This window comes from Eptatretus burgeri, chromosome 5 (genome assembly GCF_056783735.1).
Source record: "Eptatretus burgeri isolate ZD-2024b chromosome 5, Ebu_testis_v1, whole genome shotgun sequence".
NCBI lineage: Eukaryota > Metazoa > Chordata > Myxini > Myxiniformes > Myxinidae > Eptatretus > Eptatretus burgeri.
Window position 1 is genome coordinate 82,155,675 of NC_140965.1, and position 20,786 is coordinate 82,176,460.

A 20,786-nucleotide genomic window follows, 5' to 3' on the forward strand; every position below is an offset into this window, starting at 1 on the left:
ATAATCTGTCGCAAATCTATTTTCCTCGTTTTTGTTTATTTCAACATGTTGATTTATTTTATTATCCCGATGTCGAGTTAATAAAACGATGACGTTTCCTGATGGATGGATGTTGTTGGTGAACGTCACGGAGTAATTTCTGACCTGGCTGAGGTAACAAAAAAAAAAAAGGGAAGATTTGAGCAGGAATTGATGGTTTCCTCTCAGGATGTATTGAAATGGAGCCGAGTAAAGGATCTCCGAACGTTGTGCGTAATGATTGAGGTTTGACTTGCTGAGTGCGAGGAAAGGATGGAAAAAGGAATGCGAGAAGATGGGGACGGCAGGGGATCTGCGATTGGATACGAACCGGCACGAGCCAAGCTTGCGGCCAGTCTGACCTGGCTGTGTAAAAAACTCGATGGGCCAGGTGAGCTGGGATACCTGGGGGCTGGTTCTGGGATTGGTGATGGGCTGCCTCCTGTTAGCCTGAGAATACCAACTGTTGGTGGGGTCTCTCTCCTCTGGGTTGCGATTAGTGGGGTCTCTCTCCTCTGGGTTGCGATTAGTGGGGTCTCTCTCCTCTGGGTTGCGATTAGTGGGGTCTCTCTCCTCTGGGTTGCGATTAGTGGGGTCTCTCTCCTCTGGGTTGCGATTAGTGGGGTCTCTCTCCTCTGGGTTGCGATTAGTGGGGTCTCTCTCCTCTGGGTTGCGATTAGTGGGGTCTCTCTCCTCTGGGTTGCGATTAGTGGGGTCTCTCTCCTCTGGGTTGCGATTAGTGGGGTCTCTCTCCTCTGGGTTGCGATTAGTGGGGTCTCTCTCCTCTGGGTTGCGATTAGTGGGGTCTCTCTCCTCTGGGTTGCGATTAGTGGGGTCTCTCTCCTCTGGGTTGCGATTAGTGGGGTCTCTCTCCTCTGGGTTGCGATTAGTGGGGTCTCTCTCCTCTGGGTTGCGATTAGTGGGGTCTCTCTCCTCTGGGTTGCGATTAGTGGGGTCTCTCTCCTCTGGGTTGCGATTAGTGGGGTCTCTCTCCTCTGGGTTGCGATTAGTGGGGTCTCTCTCCTCTGGGTTGCGATTAGTGGGGTCTCTCTCCTCTGGGTTGCGATTAGTGGGGTCTCTCTCCTCTGGGTTGCGATTAGTGGGGTCTCTCTCCTCTGGGTTGCGATTAGTGGGGTCTCTCTCCTCTGGGTTGCGATTAGTGGGGTCTCTCTCCTCTGGGTTGCGATTAGTGGGGTCTCTCTCCTCTGGGTTGCGATTAGTGGGGTCTCTCTCCTCTGGGTTGCGATTAGTGGGGTCTCTCTCCTCTGGGTTGCGATTAGTGGGGTCTCTCTCCTCTGGGTTGCGATTAGTGGGGTCTCTCTCCTCTGGGTTGCGATTAGTGGGGTCTCTCTCCTCTGGGTTGCGATTAGTGGGGTCTCTCTCCTCTGGGTTGCGATTAGTGGGGTCTCTCTCCTCTGGGTTGCGATGAGTGGGGTCTCTCTCCTCTGGGTTGCGATTAGTGGGGTCTCTCTCCTCTGGGTTGCGATTAGTGGGGTCTCTCTCCTCTGGGTTGCGATTAGTGGGGTCTCTCTCCTCTGGGTTGCGATTGGTGGGGTCTCTCTCCTCTGGGTTGCGATTGGTGGGGTCTCTCTCCTCTGGGTTGCGATTGGTGGGGTCTCTCTCCTCTGGGTTGCGATTGGTGGGGTCTCTCTCCTCTGGGTTGCGATTGGTGGGGTCTCTCTCCTCTGGGTTGCGATTGGTGGGGTCTCTCTCCTCTGGGTTGCGATTGGTGGGGTCTCTCTCCTCTGGGTTGCGATTGGTGGGGTCTCTCTCCTCTGGGTTGCGATTGGTGGGGTCTCTCTCCTCTGGGTTGCGATTGGTGGGGTCTCTCTCCTCTGGGTTGCGATTGGTGGGGTCTCTCTCCTCTGGGTTGCGATTGGTGGGGTCTCTCTCCTCTGGGTTGCGATTAGTGGGGTCTCTCTCCTCTGGGTTGCGATGAGTGGGGTCTCTCTCCTCTGGGTTGCGATTAGTGGGGTCTCTCTCCTCTGGGTTGCGATTAGTGGGGTCTCTCTCCTCTGGGTTGCGATTAGTGGGGTCTCTCTCCTCTGGGTTGCGATCAGTGGGGTCTCTCTCCTCTGGGTTGCGATCAGTGGGGTCTCTCTCCTCTGGGTTGCGATCAGTGGGGTCTCTCTCCTCTGGGTTGCGATCAGTGGGGTCTCTCTCCTCTGGGTTGCGATCAGTGGGGTCTCTCTCCTCTGGGTTGCGATCAGTGGGGTCTATCTCCTCTGGGTTGCGATCAGTGGGGTCTCTCTCCTCTGGGTTGCGATTAGTGGGGTCTCTCTCCTCTGGGTTGCGATTAGTGGGGTCTCTCTCCTCTGGGTTGCGATTAGTGGGGTCTCTCTCCTCTGGGTTGCGATTAGTGGGGTCTCTCTCCTCTGGGTTGCGATTAGTGGGGTCTCTCTCCTCTGGGTTGCGATTAGTGGGGTCTCTCTCCTCTGGGTTGCGATTAGTGGGGTCTCTCTCCTCTGGGTTGCGATTAGTGGGGTCTCTCTCCTCTGGGTTGCGATTAGTGGGGTCTCTCTCCTCTGGGTTGCGATTAGTGGGGTCTCTCTCCTCTGGGTTGCGATTAGTGGGGTCTCTCTCCTCTGGGTTGCGATTAGTGGGGTCTCTCTCCTCTGGGTTGCGATTAGTGGGGTCTCTCTCCTCTGGGTTGCGATTAGTGGGGTCTCTCTCCTCTGGGTTGCGATTAGTGGGGTCTCTCTCCTCTGGGTTGCGATTAGTGGGGTCTCTCTCCTCTGGGTTGCGATTAGTGGGGTCTCTCTCCTCTGGGTTGCGATTAGTGGGGTCTCTCTCCTCTGGGTTGCGATTAGTGGGGTCTCTCTCCTCTGGGTTGCGATTAGTGGGGTCTCTCTCCTCTGGGTTGCGATTAGTGGGGTCTCTCTCCTCTGGGTTGCGATTAGTGGGGTCTCTCTCCTCTGGGTTGCGATTAGTGGGGTCTCTCTCCTCTGGGTTGCGATTAGTGGGGTCTCTCTCCTCTGGGTTGCGATTAGTGGGGTCTCTCTCCTCTGGGTTGCGATTAGTGGGGTCTCTCTCCTCTGGGTTGCGATTAGTGGGGTCTCTCTCCTCTGGGTTGCGATTAGTGGGGTCTCTCTCCTCTGGGTTGCGATTAGTGGGGTCTCTCTCCTCTGGGTTGCGATTAGTGGGGTCTCTCTCCTCTGGGTTGCGATTAGTGGGGTCTCTCTCCTCTGGGTTGCGATTAGTGGGGTCTCTCTCCTCTGGGTTGCGATTAGTGGGGTCTCTCTCCTCTGGGTTGCGATTAGTGGGGTCTCTCTCCTCTGGGTTGCGATTAGTGGGGTCTCTCTCCTCTGGGTTGCGATTAGTGGGGTCTCTCTCCTCTGGGTTGCGATTAGTGGGGTCTCTCTCCTCTGGGTTGCGATTAGTGGGGTCTCTCTCCTCTGGGTTGCGATTAGTGGGGTCTCTCTCCTCTGGGTTGCGATTAGTGGGGTCTCTCTCCTCTGGGTTGCGATTAGTGGGGTCTCTCTCCTCTGGGTTGCGATTAGTGGGGTCTCTCTCCTCTGGGTTGCGATTAGTGGGGTCTCTCTCCTCTGGGTTGCGATTAGTGGGGTCTCTCTCCTCTGGGTTGCGATTAGTGGGGTCTCTCTCCTCTGGGTTGCGATTAGTGGGGTCTCTCTCCTCTGGGTTGCGATTAGTGGGGTCTCTCTCCTCTGGGTTGCGATTAGTGGGGTCTCTCTCCTCTGGGTTGCGATTAGTGGGGTCTCTCTCCTCTGGGTTGCGATTAGTGGGGTCTCTCTCCTCTGGGTTGCGATTAGTGGGGTCTCTCTCCTCTGGGTTGCGATTAGTGGGGTCTCTCTCCTCTGGGTTGCGATTAGTGGGGTCTCTCTCCTCTGGGTTGCGATTAGTGGGGTCTCTCTCCTCTGGGTTGCGATTAGTGGGGTCTCTCTCCTCTGGGTTGCGATTAGTGGGGTCTCTCTCCTCTGGGTTGCGATTAGTGGGGTCTCTCTCCTCTGGGTTGCGATTAGTGGGGTCTCTCTCCTCTGGGTTGCGATTAGTGGGGTCTCTCTCCTCTGGGTTGCGATTAGTGGGGTCTCTCTCCTCTGGGTTGCGATTAGTGGGGTCTCTCTCCTCTGGGTTGCGATTAGTGGGGTCTCTCTCCTCTGGGTTGCGATTAGTGGGGTCTCTCTCCTCTGGGTTGCGATTAGTGGGGTCTCTCTCCTCTGGGTTGCGATTAGTGGGGTCTCTCTCCTCTGGGTTGCGATTAGTGGGGTCTCTCTCCTCTGGGTTGCGATTAGTGGGGTCTCTCTCCTCTGGGTTGCGATTAGTGGGGTCTCTCTCCTCTGGGTTGCGATTAGTGGGGTCTCTCTCCTCTGGGTTGCGATTAGTGGGGTCTCTCTCCTCTGGGTTGCGATTAGTGGGGTCTCTCTCCTCTGGGTTGCGATTAGTGGGGTCTCTCTCCTCTGGGTTGCGATTAGTGGGGTCTCTCTCCTCTGGGTTGCGATTAGTGGGGTCTCTCTCCTCTGGGTTGCGATTAGTGGGGTCTCTCTCCTCTGGGTTGCGATTAGTGGGGTCTCTCTCCTCTGGGTTGCGATTAGTGGGGTCTCTCTCCTCTGGGTTGCGATTAGTGGGGTCTCTCTCCTCTGGGTTGCGATTAGTGGGGTCTCTCTCCTCTGGGTTGCGATTAGTGGGGTCTCTCTCCTCTGGGTTGCGATTAGTGGGGTCTCTCTCCTCTGGGTTGCGATTAGTGGGGTCTCTCTCCTCTGGGTTGCGATTAGTGGGGTCTCTCTCCTCTGGGTTGCGATTAGTGGGGTCTCTCTCCTCTGGGTTGCGATTAGTGGGGTCTCTCTCCTCTGGGTTGCGATTAGTGGGGTCTCTCTCCTCTGGGTTGCGATTAGTGGGGTCTCTCTCCTCTGGGTTGCGATTAGTGGGGTCTCTCTCCTCTGGGTTGCGATTAGTGGGGTCTCTCTCCTCTGGGTTGCGATTAGTGGGGTCTCTCTCCTCTGGGTTGCGATTAGTGGGGTCTCTCTCCTCTGGGTTGCGATTAGTGGGTTCTCTCTCCTCTGGGTTGCGATTAGTGGGTTCTCTCTCCTCTGGGTTGCGATTAGTGGGGTCTCTCTCCTCTGGGTTGCGATTAGTGGGGTGTCTGTCTCTGTGTCTCTGTGTCTATGTGTCTCTGTCTCTCTCTCTCTGTCTCTCTCTCTTCCCTCGGGGCTGCGATTGGTGGGGTCTCTCTCTCTCTCCTCGGGCCTGCGATTGGTGGGGTCTCTCTCCTGTGGGTTGGGGGACTGCCTTTTGTTGGCTGCGATTGGCAGCTGGACAAAATGTAAGGTTTTACCAATGGCAATATAATGGGTGTGAAGTGTTAAGAGGTATTATTTGTGTTTGCTGAGCCAACACAGTGCCCCAAGTCTATGAAATGAATTAAATATTCAGTGTCTTGCATTACAGCCTAATGGGATCTTTTCAGGATAAGGCAAGTGGTTTTTGTGCATTTTTGGGATGTGGAGTGAAGAATTTGGAATTGCAAGGAACTTTAACACAAGAGGAGGCTCATCAGCAATTAGTCCATGGGCCCAGGCATATATCGGTACCATCTGGGAAACCAAACTTTAGGGCTACGAAGTTATTGGTCGGGACTATATGATTATTACCTTCGCATTCTGCGAAAGGTTATGTTTTGGTCGCTGTGTATTTATTTATTTGTGAATATGTGTGTTTGTTTGTTATTCGCATAACTCAAAGTATTAAACCGAATTGCATGAAAATTGCTGGGATGATTCGTGATTATCCAAGGACGATTTGATTAGATTTTGGGAGCGATCGGGTCAAAGGTCAAGGTCATGAAAAGGTCAAAAATAAACTTTTGAGCATAACTTCCTTCATAAGACAGCTATCGACATGCAACCAACGCCATATTGTTCCATGACGAAATACCTTTCGGGTACGTGGTGTCAGATTTGACGTGACGTCATCAGAAGTGCGTCAAAATGACGTCACAAGATGACGTAAAGTTTCAATTTTCGACCATCAGTTTTGATCATACCGTTTTGTAGGACTTACCTTAAGGACGTCACACACCAAATTTGACGTTGTTCGGACTGACCGTTATGACGTCATTGACGTTTGAACATAACGTTTTTCATTTGTGGCTAAAATGTCCTGATATTTTATATTTAAATATCTATGTAATTTGTAAAGGAAATTGTCCCAAATCCAGGCATTATGATCAGTACCAAAATATCTGCTTATTTATGAACAGGTTTTGCAAATTAACTCTATGGTCAAGGTCAAAATATACTTGTAGACATAACTTCAGATCTAATAGAGCTATTGACATGAAACCAGCATTAAAATGTTCCGTGAAATAAGAGCTTTCAGGATGGTAGTCCGCGATTGGTAGTGACGTCATTGAAAGTGCGTCAAAATGACGTCACAAGATGACGCCATTTTTAAATTTTCGATTTTTTTCAGTGTTTATCGTTCCATTTTGTTGGACTGCCCTCAATGACGTCTAACACCAAATTTGACGTCCATCGGACTGATGGTTGTGACGTCATGGACGTTTTTAAATGATGTTTTTCAAATGTGCCCGGAAAAAAAGTAGCGGCGGCGAAGGTATGCGCTCTACCGAGTGCCCGTTCTAGTTTCAATATGTGATAACCGTTCCAGAAGAGCAGCTTAGTGTATGTATTTTGCATTTTTACCATTTTACCATTCTGAGATATTGACGTTTTGGGGGAAAAATCACACAATGGACTATTGACACATCCCATGAAGGTAATATCATTCAATAACAGCTCAGGATATCCAGATTTGTTTGCCTTTTCACTTTCATTATGTGGAGGGTGGGTACATTCCAGAGATGATGACTACCAATAAGCTACCAGTCTGCAATGGTTATCACATCAAAATATGATCTTTATATATACACCAATTCAAAAATCATAACAAGGATTGGTTTCCTTAGATGGTACCGACAAGTGGAATTTCTGGCCTGGGCCCATGGACTAAATCATGGTTACAACTGATCAACATTAATTCAAATCATCAGTTTTTCCACTTTATTTCATTGGGGGGAGGGAGAGTTGTGGGATGATCTACACATGTTCACAATGTCCATCCATCCCAAAGTTGTGAACAATGACAGTAATATGTTCCCAATTACTTGCTCCCTCCTAACCAAACATCCTCCCACTCACACTCTTTGCTTCCTCTTCCTCAGCCAGTCCTGCCAACCTTCATCTATCCCTCTATCCTTAATGTTTGTGGTTCATTTCTAATTCTAGTTTCAACCTATTTACTGTTTCTGCTGCCTCTACCTTTCCAGGGAGATCATTGCACATCCTAACTCCTCCGAGTGAAAGACCCCTGCCTTACAACCATCCAAACTCTTCTTTATTCTTGGGCTGTGGGCTCTTTTCATGTCCTGTCCATTTTGTTTAGAAACTCTTCTCCATTTATTTTATCTTATCATATCCCCTCTTGATGGCCTCTTCTCATGTTTAAATTCCTGTCTCCTTAAGCCTATCAAAGCTTGGTCTAACTATCTCTGAAATTGATGTGGTCGTTTGACGTTGAAGCTGTGTCCTTCCTCAGTGGTGACCAAAAGTACATAATATTCTAGATGATGTCACTAAATTCCTAAACGGTGTTAACACGACCTCTTTTGATTTTTATTTTTATTTTTTTTGCTTTACCAATGGCTGCTTGCAACTGTGCTCTGCACACCCCGAGGTCCTTCTCCTGTATGACACGCACCAACATTGTCTCTCGCATCACGTCATCCCAATTTTCATTATTTTTACCCATCTCGAGCACTTTACATTTCTTGGTGTTAAACTGCCTCTGCCAACGTTTTGCCCAATCTGTTAAACTTTTGAGACTTCCCTAAATCTGATCACCCCCACTCTCCCTTACCTGCAACCTTTGTTCCATTTGCAAATTTAGAAAGCCAACTGTTAACGCCACTTTCGAAATAATTGATGTAAATTTTGAATACCAACGGTCCCAATCATGTTTGCTGTTTGTGAAAGGTAGAGTTTTTAACACGAGGTTACACCATGACTTGCATCCTCCCAGGCAGACATCTTCCCACTCTCACTCGTCCCGTCCCATCGGTAAACCGTTTTTTCAATACCGTTGGTTACTCTGTTTCTGAAGTCATGTCTAGCATCTGTTTTTACTCTTCATCTTGAGTCCCAGCTGTAAATGTCATTATTGGCAAATGAATTTAACGACACCATTTCAAATTGTTTGGAAATGTTTGTTTTTTTCTAATAGTTTTAAAAATCAATTCATTTCATCTTCTCATCCATCTTCTCATCAAAAAAAAGGATATGAAGGTTAAAAAACAATTTTTTTGTCATGGACACTAAACCCTAATTTTTGAAATTTTAATTTCCCAGCGTGAAGATCCAATTTTTTTGCACAAGTAGAGCATGTCGCATTGATATGGAAAACTGGTGCCAAGACAATCGTGGATAAGGAATTGAACACCGTGTACCTTATTTATAGCTGTATCGACTGCTACTTTGGCCTAGTTTTTTTTTTTGTAAAGGTGGTGTGTTACCAATTGCAATCTGTGTGGGCTGGTTTAACGTGCAGCCGAGGTTCTACGGGTTGTTGTGCATGTCTGTGTGGCAGCTCTGGGATGCTGCGGCACCACCGGTGATTAACCACTGGTTTTGACATCTGCTTACCGAGGGGTATACATACTGAGTAAATCTTTGTTGCTAATACGGTAGTTTGGGAAAGGATGTGCATTCGTAAGGGTTTGTAGCTACATGAACGTCTGATGGTCTTGCACGTTGATGAAGATAAACATCGAGATGGCAGTGTTTACTTGAGCAGGCTGTGACACGCTACGTTGAGTCTGCATTTCCTGATGGTGAAGGAGTCTTCATTTATGTTTGAGGTCTGTTGGGATGGGTGTGGAAGGTTTTGCATTCACTCTTGTTTGCTGGCATGATGCTGCCAATTAACATGTAGCTGGTATGTCGCAAGCCAGTGGAGCAAGCTTGTAATTGTATGAGCATGCGTGTACCTTATACCGAACAGAATGCTTGCTTCCTGAATCCTGCATGTGGTGTTTCTTACTTGCTTGGACCACCTGTTCGTCCGATCTCGCATGTAGACGACGCCGTCATTTTTGTTTTTGCTCATCTCGGCAGATCTTGAGCCTGACTCTGCCTCGACGACGAAAGTGACCTGTGCGATGTGGTTTAACCTCCAAAAGTTGAGAAGTTGACGTGTGGTTAGAAACATTTATCCACGTTGTTGTCAGGGTGCCAGAATATGATAATGGTTGGTTTTGGTTTGCAGTTGCATTTCAACCTTTCTCTACATCATTGGAATGCCACCACCACATTCTTATCCGGTCTGTGCTCTTCGATAGACATAGTTTCAACGATACCAACTTAAGGTGTTTTTTTAATTTTTTTTTTCAATAAACGATGTTGTCCATCATTGGATTTACTTATATTTATTTATTTGTTTGTTTATTCTCTCTAAAAATTTTGAAACTGAGTTTATTGAACTTTCTAAATGATCACGATATGATTTTGAAGATGTGTCCTTGGATGGGATTGGCAATAACCTCCGCGTGTCGCTTGGCTCTTACAAAACAATAACCTCTTGGATTTGATCCCAAACGCACACGCAATTCTTGTTGTGTACTATCCACCCAGCCCTTTTTATTTTAACAGAAAAAGAAAACTCATTTGTGTTGAAGTGGGGTGCTCGCATCTCCGGTTTCACTCGGTTGCATTCGTCTGTCATGTGCAATTGTCATTGTGTGCAATGGCAACAATATGGCTCCGCTGATGTGCTTACTCCAACGTAATTCGGAATATACCGATGAATGTGGAAACAAATGGTGCTTCTATAATGTAATTACCTGTAGGTTTAGCAATCTCAAATGTTCTGATAACCATCTAGTTTCATAGTTGTGCAAATATGATGATACCTGACGGTGATGGAGAGGCTTTTAAAAGGTACTTTTGTTTTTCTTTCTCAACGAGAGAGTAATTTTTTGCTATAATTATACTCGTAATGCTTTGTTACAGATATCCTTTTGGAGCCGTTCATAGCCGAGGGCAGCGGAAGCGAATTGCACCCAGAGCTGGCTGAGACTCTCGCATCTGGGGAACTCTACAACCGGGTCCTGTGCCGGTGGTTGCATCCTTCGGGACTCCCGGCTGTGGGGGGTCATTGGGCTGTGATCCAGGCGTTGGCACGTCGGGGACTCTACGTCGTGGACACTGAAGACACGCCGGTGACCGAGAACGACTTGCTGGAACTACCTCTGCACACAGTGAGATTGCAACCTAACGTCATGACGCGTTTTGAACCGATAATCATGGTCTCGATCTATACCATCCATGACTGACTGGACCTCACTCGTGTCACTTGGTGTTTAGTCAAATCTTTTCAACAGCTTTGCTAAGCTTGTCCGTTGGCTGCCGTTAAGTGTTAGTAAAAGCCAGCTGCTACTTGGTCTCGAGTGTGACTCTCTCTCGTGTGGTCTCTAGTGGGACAAACACAATCGGCAAAACTGCACAATACACAGGTATGGCATTCCTGGTACCTGCGTTAATAATTGAGGACGGTGCTTTGTTCACTCGACTCCACTCTGCTGTATAACAGCGCTCAACAAACAAGCTATGTGTATGCTTTGGTTATTGGTCTCAATAATGAAATGGACATCAACTGTGAGGGATTGGGTTTAATGGCTGCAAACATTTAGTTATTATTATTATCACTGGTTTCCTCTGAACTGGTTTTTGATGGCTGTATATTAAGGGTTAAAATATCCTCGTCAGGGTTTGTAGGATGCTCCAATACACTCACATTTGTATTACGTGCATGTCGAGGGGGTTTGCATCTGTGAACAGGGTGAATGATTGCGTTTACCATTATGAACCCAACATACGTATGGATCGTTGAGTAATCTCGTCGATGTCAATGTTTGACCTTACAATGTGGGCACATGCTTCATGTTACATCTGAGTGCTGACCTCGTGATGTTGGAATTCCAGCTTCAAACCCCTGACGTACTGTTTGTTTATCTATCGTCTTCCGTGTCCTTGTGCATGAATTTCTGCTTTTATTTCTCCGTAGTCACTGTTTGTACGAGATGATAAAAAAAAACCGGTTGCTTTGACATGCATTGCTCTTCATATTCTCTGAAAATCTTTGTATTTTATTTGTCATTGTGTGCAAGCCTGAACAACATGTTATTTGAATCCACCACAAAGGGTTTGTATGTATGCAACAAAAATGTTGCAACATACAGTAATTAAGGGAGTTTGTAGATGGAGGTTTTGCTCTTTAACATCTGTGTCTGATACGTTTCGAGGGGAACGAAGAGTCTTTAATCCCTGAGTTCGTGTTCAAGCAGGTCAATAAAAATATTTGTCGGGCCAGAAAATCTGTTGGGCCATAAACTCCGCAGTCGGTTCCATTTTTCGGATATTCGAACCTTGCAGGAGATTAAATGTTTAGAGTCGAGCTGAACATGTCGTGTGTTTTAACAGGTGCTTGCATCGTGTCGAGTTACAACACCTTTGTCTATTTCCTCGGTGCACTCTGCAGCATGTTTGCTGTTTCTCAATAATTCTACACCCTGTTTATATCATCCTCGCTTGAATGAAATGAAATTAATTTTGCTTTGTATGTAAGAGGGTAATCGTTTTTTGTAAAAGGACAACACTAGTAAAGTTTGAAGGAAGTAATTAAACTTATGACAAAACTCTGTTTTTGGTGAACATAAGATTTGCAAATTGTGGCTCTGGGGTAGTCACGCTGAGGTCGTCTCTGGATGCTTTGGGGTAGAAGTGAAATTTTTTTGAAGAGAAGTTTCCATAGATTAGGGAAAGCAGAGATGGATGGTGTGGATAAAAATCTATGAAAGGGTTTCTTTTTACTCGAGGGCCAAGACCTGTCTGTGTCTGTTCTCGAAGTCACCTGTTGAATTGCTCTGCAAAGTAAAAATCGTTTCAAAATCAGAAGAATTTGAGGTTTGCAGCAGATACGAATCAATATTTGATTTATCTTCAAAACGAGAGAGATGAGATCTTTTGCTCTCCATTTCCCTCCGCCCCCCTAACTCCATCTCAGTCACCCCCCACCCCATCTCTCCGTCTCTCTCCCTCACCCCCCGCCCCATCTCTCCGTCTCTCTCCCCCCTGGTCTCTCCGTCTCTCTCCCCCCATCTCTGTCTTCCCCACCCTCCGCACCATCTCACCCCCCACCCTATCTCCTCAGCTCTCTCTCTGTCCACCCCCACCCCATCTCATCTCTCCGTCCCTCCCCCCACCCCATCTCCTCATCTCTCCGTCCCTCCCCACCCCATCTCCTATCTCTCCACCCCCACCACATCTCCTCAACTCTCCGTCCCCCCACCCAATCTCCTCATCTCTCCGTCCCCACCACCCCATCTCCTCATCTCTCCGTCCCCCATCTCCTCATCTCTCCGTCCCCCATCTCCTCATCTCTCCGTCCCCCCACCCCATCTCCTCATCTCTCCGTCCCCCATCTCCTCATCTCTCCGTCCCCCCATCTCCTCACCTCTCCGTCCCCCCCACCCCATCTCCTCACCTCTCCATCCACCCACCCCATCTCCTAATCTCTCTGTCCCTCCCTCCACCCCATCTCCTCGTCTCTCCTCCCCCCACCCCATCTCATCTCTCAGTCCCCCCACCCCATCCCCTCATCTCTCCGTCCCCCCACCCCATCTCCTCATCTCTCCGTCTCCCCCACCCCATCTCCTCATCTCTCCGTCTCCCCCACCCCATCTCCTCATCTCTCCGTCTCCCCCACCCCATCTCCTCATCTCTCCGTCTCCCCCACCCCATCTCCTAATCTCTCCGTCTCCCCCACCCCATCTCCTAATCTCTCCGTCTCCCCCACCCCATCTCCTCATCTCTCCGTCCCCCACCCCATCTCCTCATCTCTCCGTCCCCCACCCCATCTCCTCATCTCTCCGTCCCCCACCCCATCTCCTCATCTCTCCGTCCCCCACCCCATCTCCTCATCTCTCCGTCCCCCACCCCATCTCCTCATCTCTCCGTCCCCCACCCCATCTCCTCATCTCTCCGTCCCCCACCCCATCTCCTCATCTCTCCGTCCCCCACCCCATCTCCTCATCTCTCCGTCCCCCACCCCATCTCCTCATCTCTCCGTCCCCCACCCCATCTCCTCATCTCTCCGTCCCCCACCCCATCTCCTCATCTCCCCGTCCCCCACCCCATCTCCTCATCTCTCCGTCCCCCACCCCATCTCCTCATCTCTCCGTCCCCCACCCCATCTCCTCATCTCTCCGTCCCCCACCCCATCTCCTCATCTCTCCGTCCCCCACCCCATCTCCTCATCTCTCCGTCCCCCACCCCATCTCCTCATCTCTCCGTCCCCCACCCCATCTCCTCATCTCTCCGTCCCCCACCCCATCTCCTCATCTCTCCGTCCCCCACCCCATCTCCTCATCTCTCCGTCCCCCACCCCATCTCCTCATCTCTCCGTCCCCCACCCCATCTCCTCATCTCTCCGTCCCCCACCCCATCTCCTCATCTCTCCGTCCCCCACCCCATCTCCTCATCTCTCCGTCCCCCACCCCATCTCCTCATCTCTCCGTCCCCCACCCCATCTCCTCATCTCTCCGTCCCCCACCCCATCTCCTCATCTCTCCGCCCCCCCACCCCCACCCCATCTCCTCATCTCTCCGTCCCCTCCCCCATCCCCACCCAATTCTTCCCCCTCCCCCTATCTCTTAGTCTCTCTCCCCCCATATATTGTTTTGTTCATCTCCCCTTACCATTCACCTTGAACTGCTTTCACCTTTATCCATGCTGCACTTTGATGTTTTTAAGTTTCTCTACTTGTGATGTTACATTTTATCACCGGTTTGGGTTTTCCACCACACATACTGTACGAGCAAGATAAGATATGGTGTCGTAAATGAGAGAATATTTGGAACACTGACTAAAAAAACATTTTAATGAGAGTTTAAAATCAGTTCACATGATCTGAGGGATGTTGATATGTAAATAGTTTGTACTGCATTGGGATGAGAAAAAAGGAAACTTTGAATTGTCTCCACTCATCAAAAGTGAAATGTGATGAGACATGCCTGATGGAGTTTGGTTTCCTCTAGTTTATTGTTTATAGAGCAGGAAGCTGTTTATCAATTTTCCCATTCTCGGGCAACCCTTTCCTCAGACATTTGATTGTTGATCATCAAGGAGGTGGATGCAGTCACCATCATGATTCCAATTTTTTTTTCTTCCGATTCTGTCATCCAGTGGTTCATATGTAAATACGTGAGTTACTGAAGTAATTCTCACATGAGGGATAACTCTTACCCCCCCCCTCTCCCCCACTCCTCCCCAAACTTGTTTGTAGGACTCTCACATGGCCATGCTTGATTCTCTCATGCTTGCATGCTCCGTTGAGCGGATGAGTGTGGAGCAGGCGGTGGCAGCTACTCGTCGTATATCTCCCCTTACTCCTGGTCGTGACCTTCCTTACGACCTCGAGGGGGCCATGTTGCTCTGGATCAACAAGGTGTCCAAAAGGATGCAGCACTTAAACTGCTTTTAAAGCCAAGATCGATTGTGCTCGCTGTCATTACAAGCAATCTCTCTGGTTATTGGAGCTAGTAACCTCATTCACCAAAGTTAATGTTATTAGTGCTGCTATAAAGCAACTGCAATGAACTCCATTTCAAAGCTTTGAATTTTGACATTATTTCCCTCCATAATTAGAATTTTACAAAAAAGAAAATTGCTCGACTATTACGAGTAACACCTGCAGCAACGTCTGCACTTTGTGAATTTGAGGCTCAACTGCTGATTAGACTTGCACATTAAATTCGCTGAGCCTGTCAGGACATTGGAATTGTGGGTAGTTTTAACTGGATCTGTAAAGCTCATTTGATTGTTCGATCTATCTTCCACTTACCGTACCAACTTTGAGAGACTTTTTTTTTAAGCTCGAGGATGATGGAGAAGCTATAAATGAAGGAACTGTTATTGATGATCTGATTGGTAAGGTGACTTGTCAAAAAAAAATTACATTCAAGGGAAAAGTTAAAAATATTCCTTACCAACACCAGGTGTGTTTTAAAAGAAATTGGAAGAGCTTGAAGTTAAAGTACATAGTATGGAGTATGATGGAGTTGCAGAAAGTGAGACTTGGTTTAATGAGAGAAATTTGAGGCTAGGATTAGAAGGTTACAAGATGTATCGATGTGCTAGGAAAGAGAAAAATGGAAGAGGTGTCATAATTTGGGAAAGGACAGTATTGTGTCTCGAGAAAGGGGTGACATGAAGGAGGGAATTAATGTTGAGGAGTCTGTATGGGTAGAGATTAGAGATTGTAAAAAGAGTAAGATAGTGGCCGGATGCTCTTTCGGGCTCCGGGTGTGAAGGAAGAGGAGAAAGGAGGAGAACATGGAGTTCAGAAGGGCACGTGGTAAGGGAAGAGTATTGATTATGTGGGATTTTAACTTGCCAGGGATAGATTGGGTCCAGGAACAGGGAAAGGGCAGAGTAGATGAGGATTTCCTAGTTTTGGTCCAGGATTGCATTTTAACCCAGTTTGTAGATAAACCCACGAGAGGGAGTGCAGTGTTAGACCTCCTTTTAAGTAACAATCCCAATATGGTGGAGGTGGTGGAGCAGATAAGTGATATGTTAATCGATATCTTGGAACAACTCATTGGGGTCAGGACAGGTACCAGAGGATTAGCGAGAAGCAAATGTAACACCATTTTTGTTAAAGAGAGGATCTAGAGCAGGGGTCGGGAACGTTTTTGACTCAGAGAGCCATTAAACAAAATATTTGGAAATCTATTTCAGTGAGAGCCATATAATATATTTTAAGACTGAATTCAACGAAATGTGAGTATAATAAGCCTCTGAATTTATTATTTTAAATAATGTTGTTATAATACTCACCATTAATGGGACTTCTGGTGCTGCATGGATTTGCTGATGGCTTTGTAGTCTGGTTTGTACTTGGTGAGGTTAAGCTTCATGCAAGCGTTGAGGCTTTCATCCGTTAGACGTGATCGTAGGTTGGACTTGATGTTTTTAAGATGTGAGAATGACTGCTCACATGCATACGTAGATCCAAACAAGGTCAAGACAGCAATACTCACACGCTGCAGTGTGTGGTATGTGACAGGAAGCGCGTTCCAAGTTTTGATAATCAGCTCGTCTTAGGGTTGAAGTTTTTTCATTTCTGTCCACATGTGCTTGCTCGCCAACTCTGCTTTCTGTCGTGCGATTCTTTCCAAATCTTCATTCAGTGACTTGAACTTATTCACCCACATGTCTGAGGCCTTCAGGTCAGCCACTTCTGCTTCAAAATATCTGACGGAGACACCAGGAATGTAACTCAGGTCGGCTGTGTTCAGTGAACACTCGTTTGGATGGGTGATGAACTTAAAAAGACGAGTGTGCTCACAAAATTCTCCAAAGCGTGCTTTGAATGACTGTAGGAGACTGGATGTGAAGCCAGCTAACTGGTGGAGATCAAAGTTTTGAGTGGGCTCACTTGCTGTGCATGCATCTTTAAATTGTCTGTTTTTCAAAATGATGAAAAAAAAAAAGTTATTCAAACTCCAATTTTATCTGCGAGCCAGATGCAATCATCAAAAGAGCCTCACCTGGCTCGCGAGCCACACGTTCCCGACCCCTGATCTAGAGAATAATTGGGGAACAATAGACGTGTGAGTTTGGAAACGGTATGTATATAGGTTTAAATTTTAATAAAATCTGCACCTCGAAGTTTTGGGGATGTTGGAGTACATTGATATTGGTAGAAATGGTAGGTAGCTGAGTTATAAATCCCCACCCCATAACTTCCTCAGTAAATTAAATTTTATAAACTGTTGGACTGAATAAACGTGGTGTTTATATAGCACAGGCCTCATGGGCGAAATTGCCACGTTTGGCGTAAACATTCCTCGTGTATCCTTGAATCGCCATCTTTCTTGGGCACTTAATTGTCATTACTTTTTGAAGAGATTCGAGCACTCGATTTCTTTGGGTATCCCTTGTGGTTGTCTGTTTTGCAGGCGATTAAGAAAGTGAAAGAGGTCGCTGAAAAGGACAAGAGCCTGGTGGATGTGCAACAGGCAAGTAAACCGCCGATGATGTGGAGCTGCACGGAGAATGATTGTTTGCTTTGTCTTGTTCTTTCGGCCCTAGTTTTAACACGCAGTGCAATTTCAGTTCCTGTCTTTTAAACTGCTTATAAGATCAAAATTAACTCCTTTCATTTTCCTTTATATACAGATCTAAGGCTCTCTCAGTGGGGCTTGTCCGTAAATCGCATGCGGGGGTAACCACATAAGTCGACATTGTACTCGAATGTTAATTGCAAGGATGTTGGTAAGCGTTGGACACATGCATAATATACTCTTCACATAAAGATTGAGCAACAATAGCTTCAATGCTTTTGTTATTTCTTTGGTTGAATAGAGACCAGCACATTCATCTTACTGTACTTGCCGTAAACAAACATGTCTGCAGAAGCCAAGGTTAAGTTTTTATGCAAAAACAACATTGCAGTCTGAAATGAGCATGCGAGTTGGCAATGCCGATCAAAGGCAGGTTTACGATGGCAGAAATTGCTTTTGAAGTGTTACCATAAGACGTGCGTGACCATGGTTGACCCGATTACAAGCTTGTACACGTCTTGCCATTGACCAAAGACTATACAGCCTTCATTTGGGTCCACTTCGTCGATCGAGAGACTAGACATGCCTCCCAAGGACATCCCCAGCATGTTCAATTGGATTAGAGTTGAGAGATTGTGCAAGGCCAGTCCATGCAGGTGATGCTGTGGTCCTGAAGTGTAGCTTTGACATATGTTGTGTGGGTAAGCATCATCGTTCCAGTTAGGATCTTGCTTATTTTCCAGAGGAGATGACTACTGGTGTAATGATCACAACTCTGTTTTTGAGACAGCCATAGCTCCCACCCCTTCTGAATGATGAGAATATGAAAATATCACTTGTTCAGACAATTTGAACATCAGTCCATGCCTGAAGGCTGGTGAGCAGATCTCTAGCATGTACATTATTGAGGTCAAGATGGAATCTATAATGTGTGGGTGGAAAGAACCTTGCACCAACTGTTCACCACTCCAGTTGTGATGTGCTGTCCATTGCATATACTGCTGTTGATGTTTTGGGGTTTTTTTTTGTATAAATAGTCGAGGCTCGTGGCAGAGCTGGTTCACTGAACAGATCAGGATGTAACAGACAAAAACAGGGCTCAAAACATGCAGGCATGGGGTGAACAAGATTGATACAGAAGGAAACTCCAAGGAAGGACATCTCTCTGGCTGTTATCAGAGAACCACCTCACCGCCGTCGAGTCTGGCATTTCACTCAAGCCGACTGGCAGGGTCTCCGAGCAGCCATCAAACTTACAGACTGGTCTCCTATCACTACTTTCTCAAACATCAACTCATCCTGGGAATTCTTTCAAAGAAACTTGCTCTCCCTCATGCACAGATTTATCCCCTCTCGTGTTCAGTTGTCTTACCCTTCCTCCCGCCCTTGGTTTACTGAAGCTTGTGGCGAGGCAGTTGTCCTGAAACAACTTGCCTTTGCCTCATGGAAAGCAAACCCAACTGAGGGCAATCTCAGTTCTTTCCACAAAGCTCAGAACAAGTGTGTATCTACCCTCAGGAGAGCCAGAAAACAACATCTTTCTCATCTCAAGTCTGAACTCTCAAACCTCTCTCCCTCCTCAAAATCCTGGTGGCGTTTAATCAAATCTGTTTCTGGTGTATGTTCCCCCTCCATCCCCTCCCTTACCTCAAATGGCCGCACTGCTGATTCCACACGTGATAAAGCTGAATGTCTAAACTCGGTGTTTGCAGCTAAATCTTGTGTCCTAAACCCATCACTATCTCTACCCACTTTACCCAGTCGCACCCAACTGTCCCTGGACTCTGTATCCTTTTCTGTCTCCTGACAAGGTGGAGAGCTTGCTTTCAAACCTCGAGTCAGATTCTGCAACCGGTCCAGACGGCATCAGCCCACGTGTCCTCAAAGCCTGCTCTTCTGCTCTTGCTCACCCTCTCTCTGTTCTATTCACCCTCTCATTTGCCCAAGGTCATCTGCCATCTGCTTGGAAATCTGCTAACATCACTGCCCTGCATAAAAAAGGTGCAAAAACAGATCCCTGTAACTACAGACCAATCAGCCTTCTCCCAATCATCAGCAAGGTGATGGAATCTATCATCGCTTCAGACATGAAATCCTTCCTCTTCTCCAATGGCTTGATTTCCAATCATCAATTTGGTTTCAGACCAGGTCACTCTACCCTGGATATGCTGCTTCTGCTCTCCCATCAATGGATGGAGGTCCTCAATGCCAGACAGGAAATCCGAGCCGTATCCCTGGATATATCACGTGCTTTTGACACAGTCTGGCACCCTGCCCTACTCACCAAACTCTCTTCCCATGGTATTCAAGGCCATCTCCACTCATGGCTCGCAGACTTCCTCTCCTGTCGCAGTCAACGTGTGGCCCTAAATGGAGTTCTTTCATCCCCTCTTCCTGTGCAGGCTGGAGTTCCTCAAGGTAGCATTCTGGGCCCTGTTCTTTTTCTGGTTTTCATCAATGATCTCTCGGACTCTCTGGAAAATCCTCTATTTCTCTTTGCCGATGACTCCACCCTCTGCCGTACCATCTGTCATCCCTCAGACCGGCAAGCAGCAGCTTCTTCGCTCACTGCAGATCTGGATAAAATCACAAACTGGTCCAACACGTGGAACATGTCTTTCAATCCAGACAAATCTCACACTCTCACTATGTCTCTTCGAAAGGACCGTTTACAAAACCCCCCCATCCACTTTCTCAACAATCCTCTGGAAGAAGTCTTTTCTTTCAAGCTTCTAGGTCTCACTATCTGCCATGACCTTTCCTGGGAAAGTCACATTTCCAACCTCGCCTCAAAAGCCAGTCGCCGACTGGGAATCCTCCGTCGTGCTAAGTCCTTCCTCGGCCCTCTTGAGCTCCTGACCACTTACAAAGCTTTTGTCCGTAGCCTGATTGAGTACTGCTCTCCCCTCTGGGCTGGTGCTCCTGCCTCCCACCTTTCTCGGCTTCACGCTGTCGAAACCAGGGCATTTAAGATCATCGGCATCTCCCGCAATGAAGCTGAGTCTTTGGGCCTCTCACTCAATCACCGCAGGTTGGTCGGTGGTCTTTCTGTCTTCTACCGACTCCTCTCCAGCCTTGCCCCCCTGCTCTCTCTGCGATTTGTCCCCACCACATTTCCACAGGGCGCTCAAGGTCCGCCAACAACCCCCTTCTGGTAAAACTACCAAAATCACGAATCACTGCTCATCTTCACTCTTTCATTCCTCTTTTTTCCCGCCTTTGGAATAAACTTCCTCACTCTATTCTTTCCCATTCTTCATTCCAGGCTTTCAAAACAGCTGTTCACCACCACCTCTTATCTTCCCCCATCCAAATCCTCGATCTTTTCTACCCCCGATAATCCACCCAAGCCCACTTCCTTCATTTCTCCTGCTTTCCTTCCTGAAAGTCCCTGAAATGTCCATCTTCTCTTCGCCATGTTCCCCGTCCCATCCCCATCCCTCTCCCTTCCACAGTTCACCTAATGTGTCTGTTCCCCACTGTTTTGTCCCTTCCACTCCCGCCCCTCTTGTCTCATGCCTCCTTGCTGTGAGTTGTGTGTTGGCTCTCATACGAGCCTCGACCAAGGTATACAAAAAAAAAAAAACTGGAAAATTGGAAGGAGGAGGGATTTTGGTGGGGTTAACGAGAG

General features: G+C 47.7%; 1 protein-coding gene across 2 annotated transcripts in view; it reads left to right on the top strand.

The window, feature by feature from the left end:
* The window catches only part of LOC147026831 (calmodulin-regulated spectrin-associated protein 2-like), a 47,052-nt gene that overhangs the window by 23 nt on the left and 26,243 nt on the right, over positions 1 to 20,786 (top strand). Inside the window, exons 1-4 of one of the 2 annotated variants that reach the window (XM_085882649.1) lie at positions 1 to 409; positions 10,038 to 10,285; positions 14,371 to 14,532; positions 17,051 to 17,114. The exon at positions 1 to 409 is cut by the window's left edge and continues 23 nt beyond it. In XM_085882649.1, coding sequence (XP_085738775.1) covers positions 292 to 409; positions 10,038 to 10,285; positions 14,371 to 14,532; positions 17,051 to 17,114 — 592 coding nt within the window. In that variant the 5' untranslated portion in view covers positions 1 to 291. Of the gene's footprint in view, positions 410 to 8,870; positions 8,888 to 10,037; positions 10,286 to 14,370; positions 14,533 to 17,050; positions 17,115 to 20,786 lie in introns of those variants that run through there. The other variant, XM_085882650.1, reaches the window with a different exon arrangement.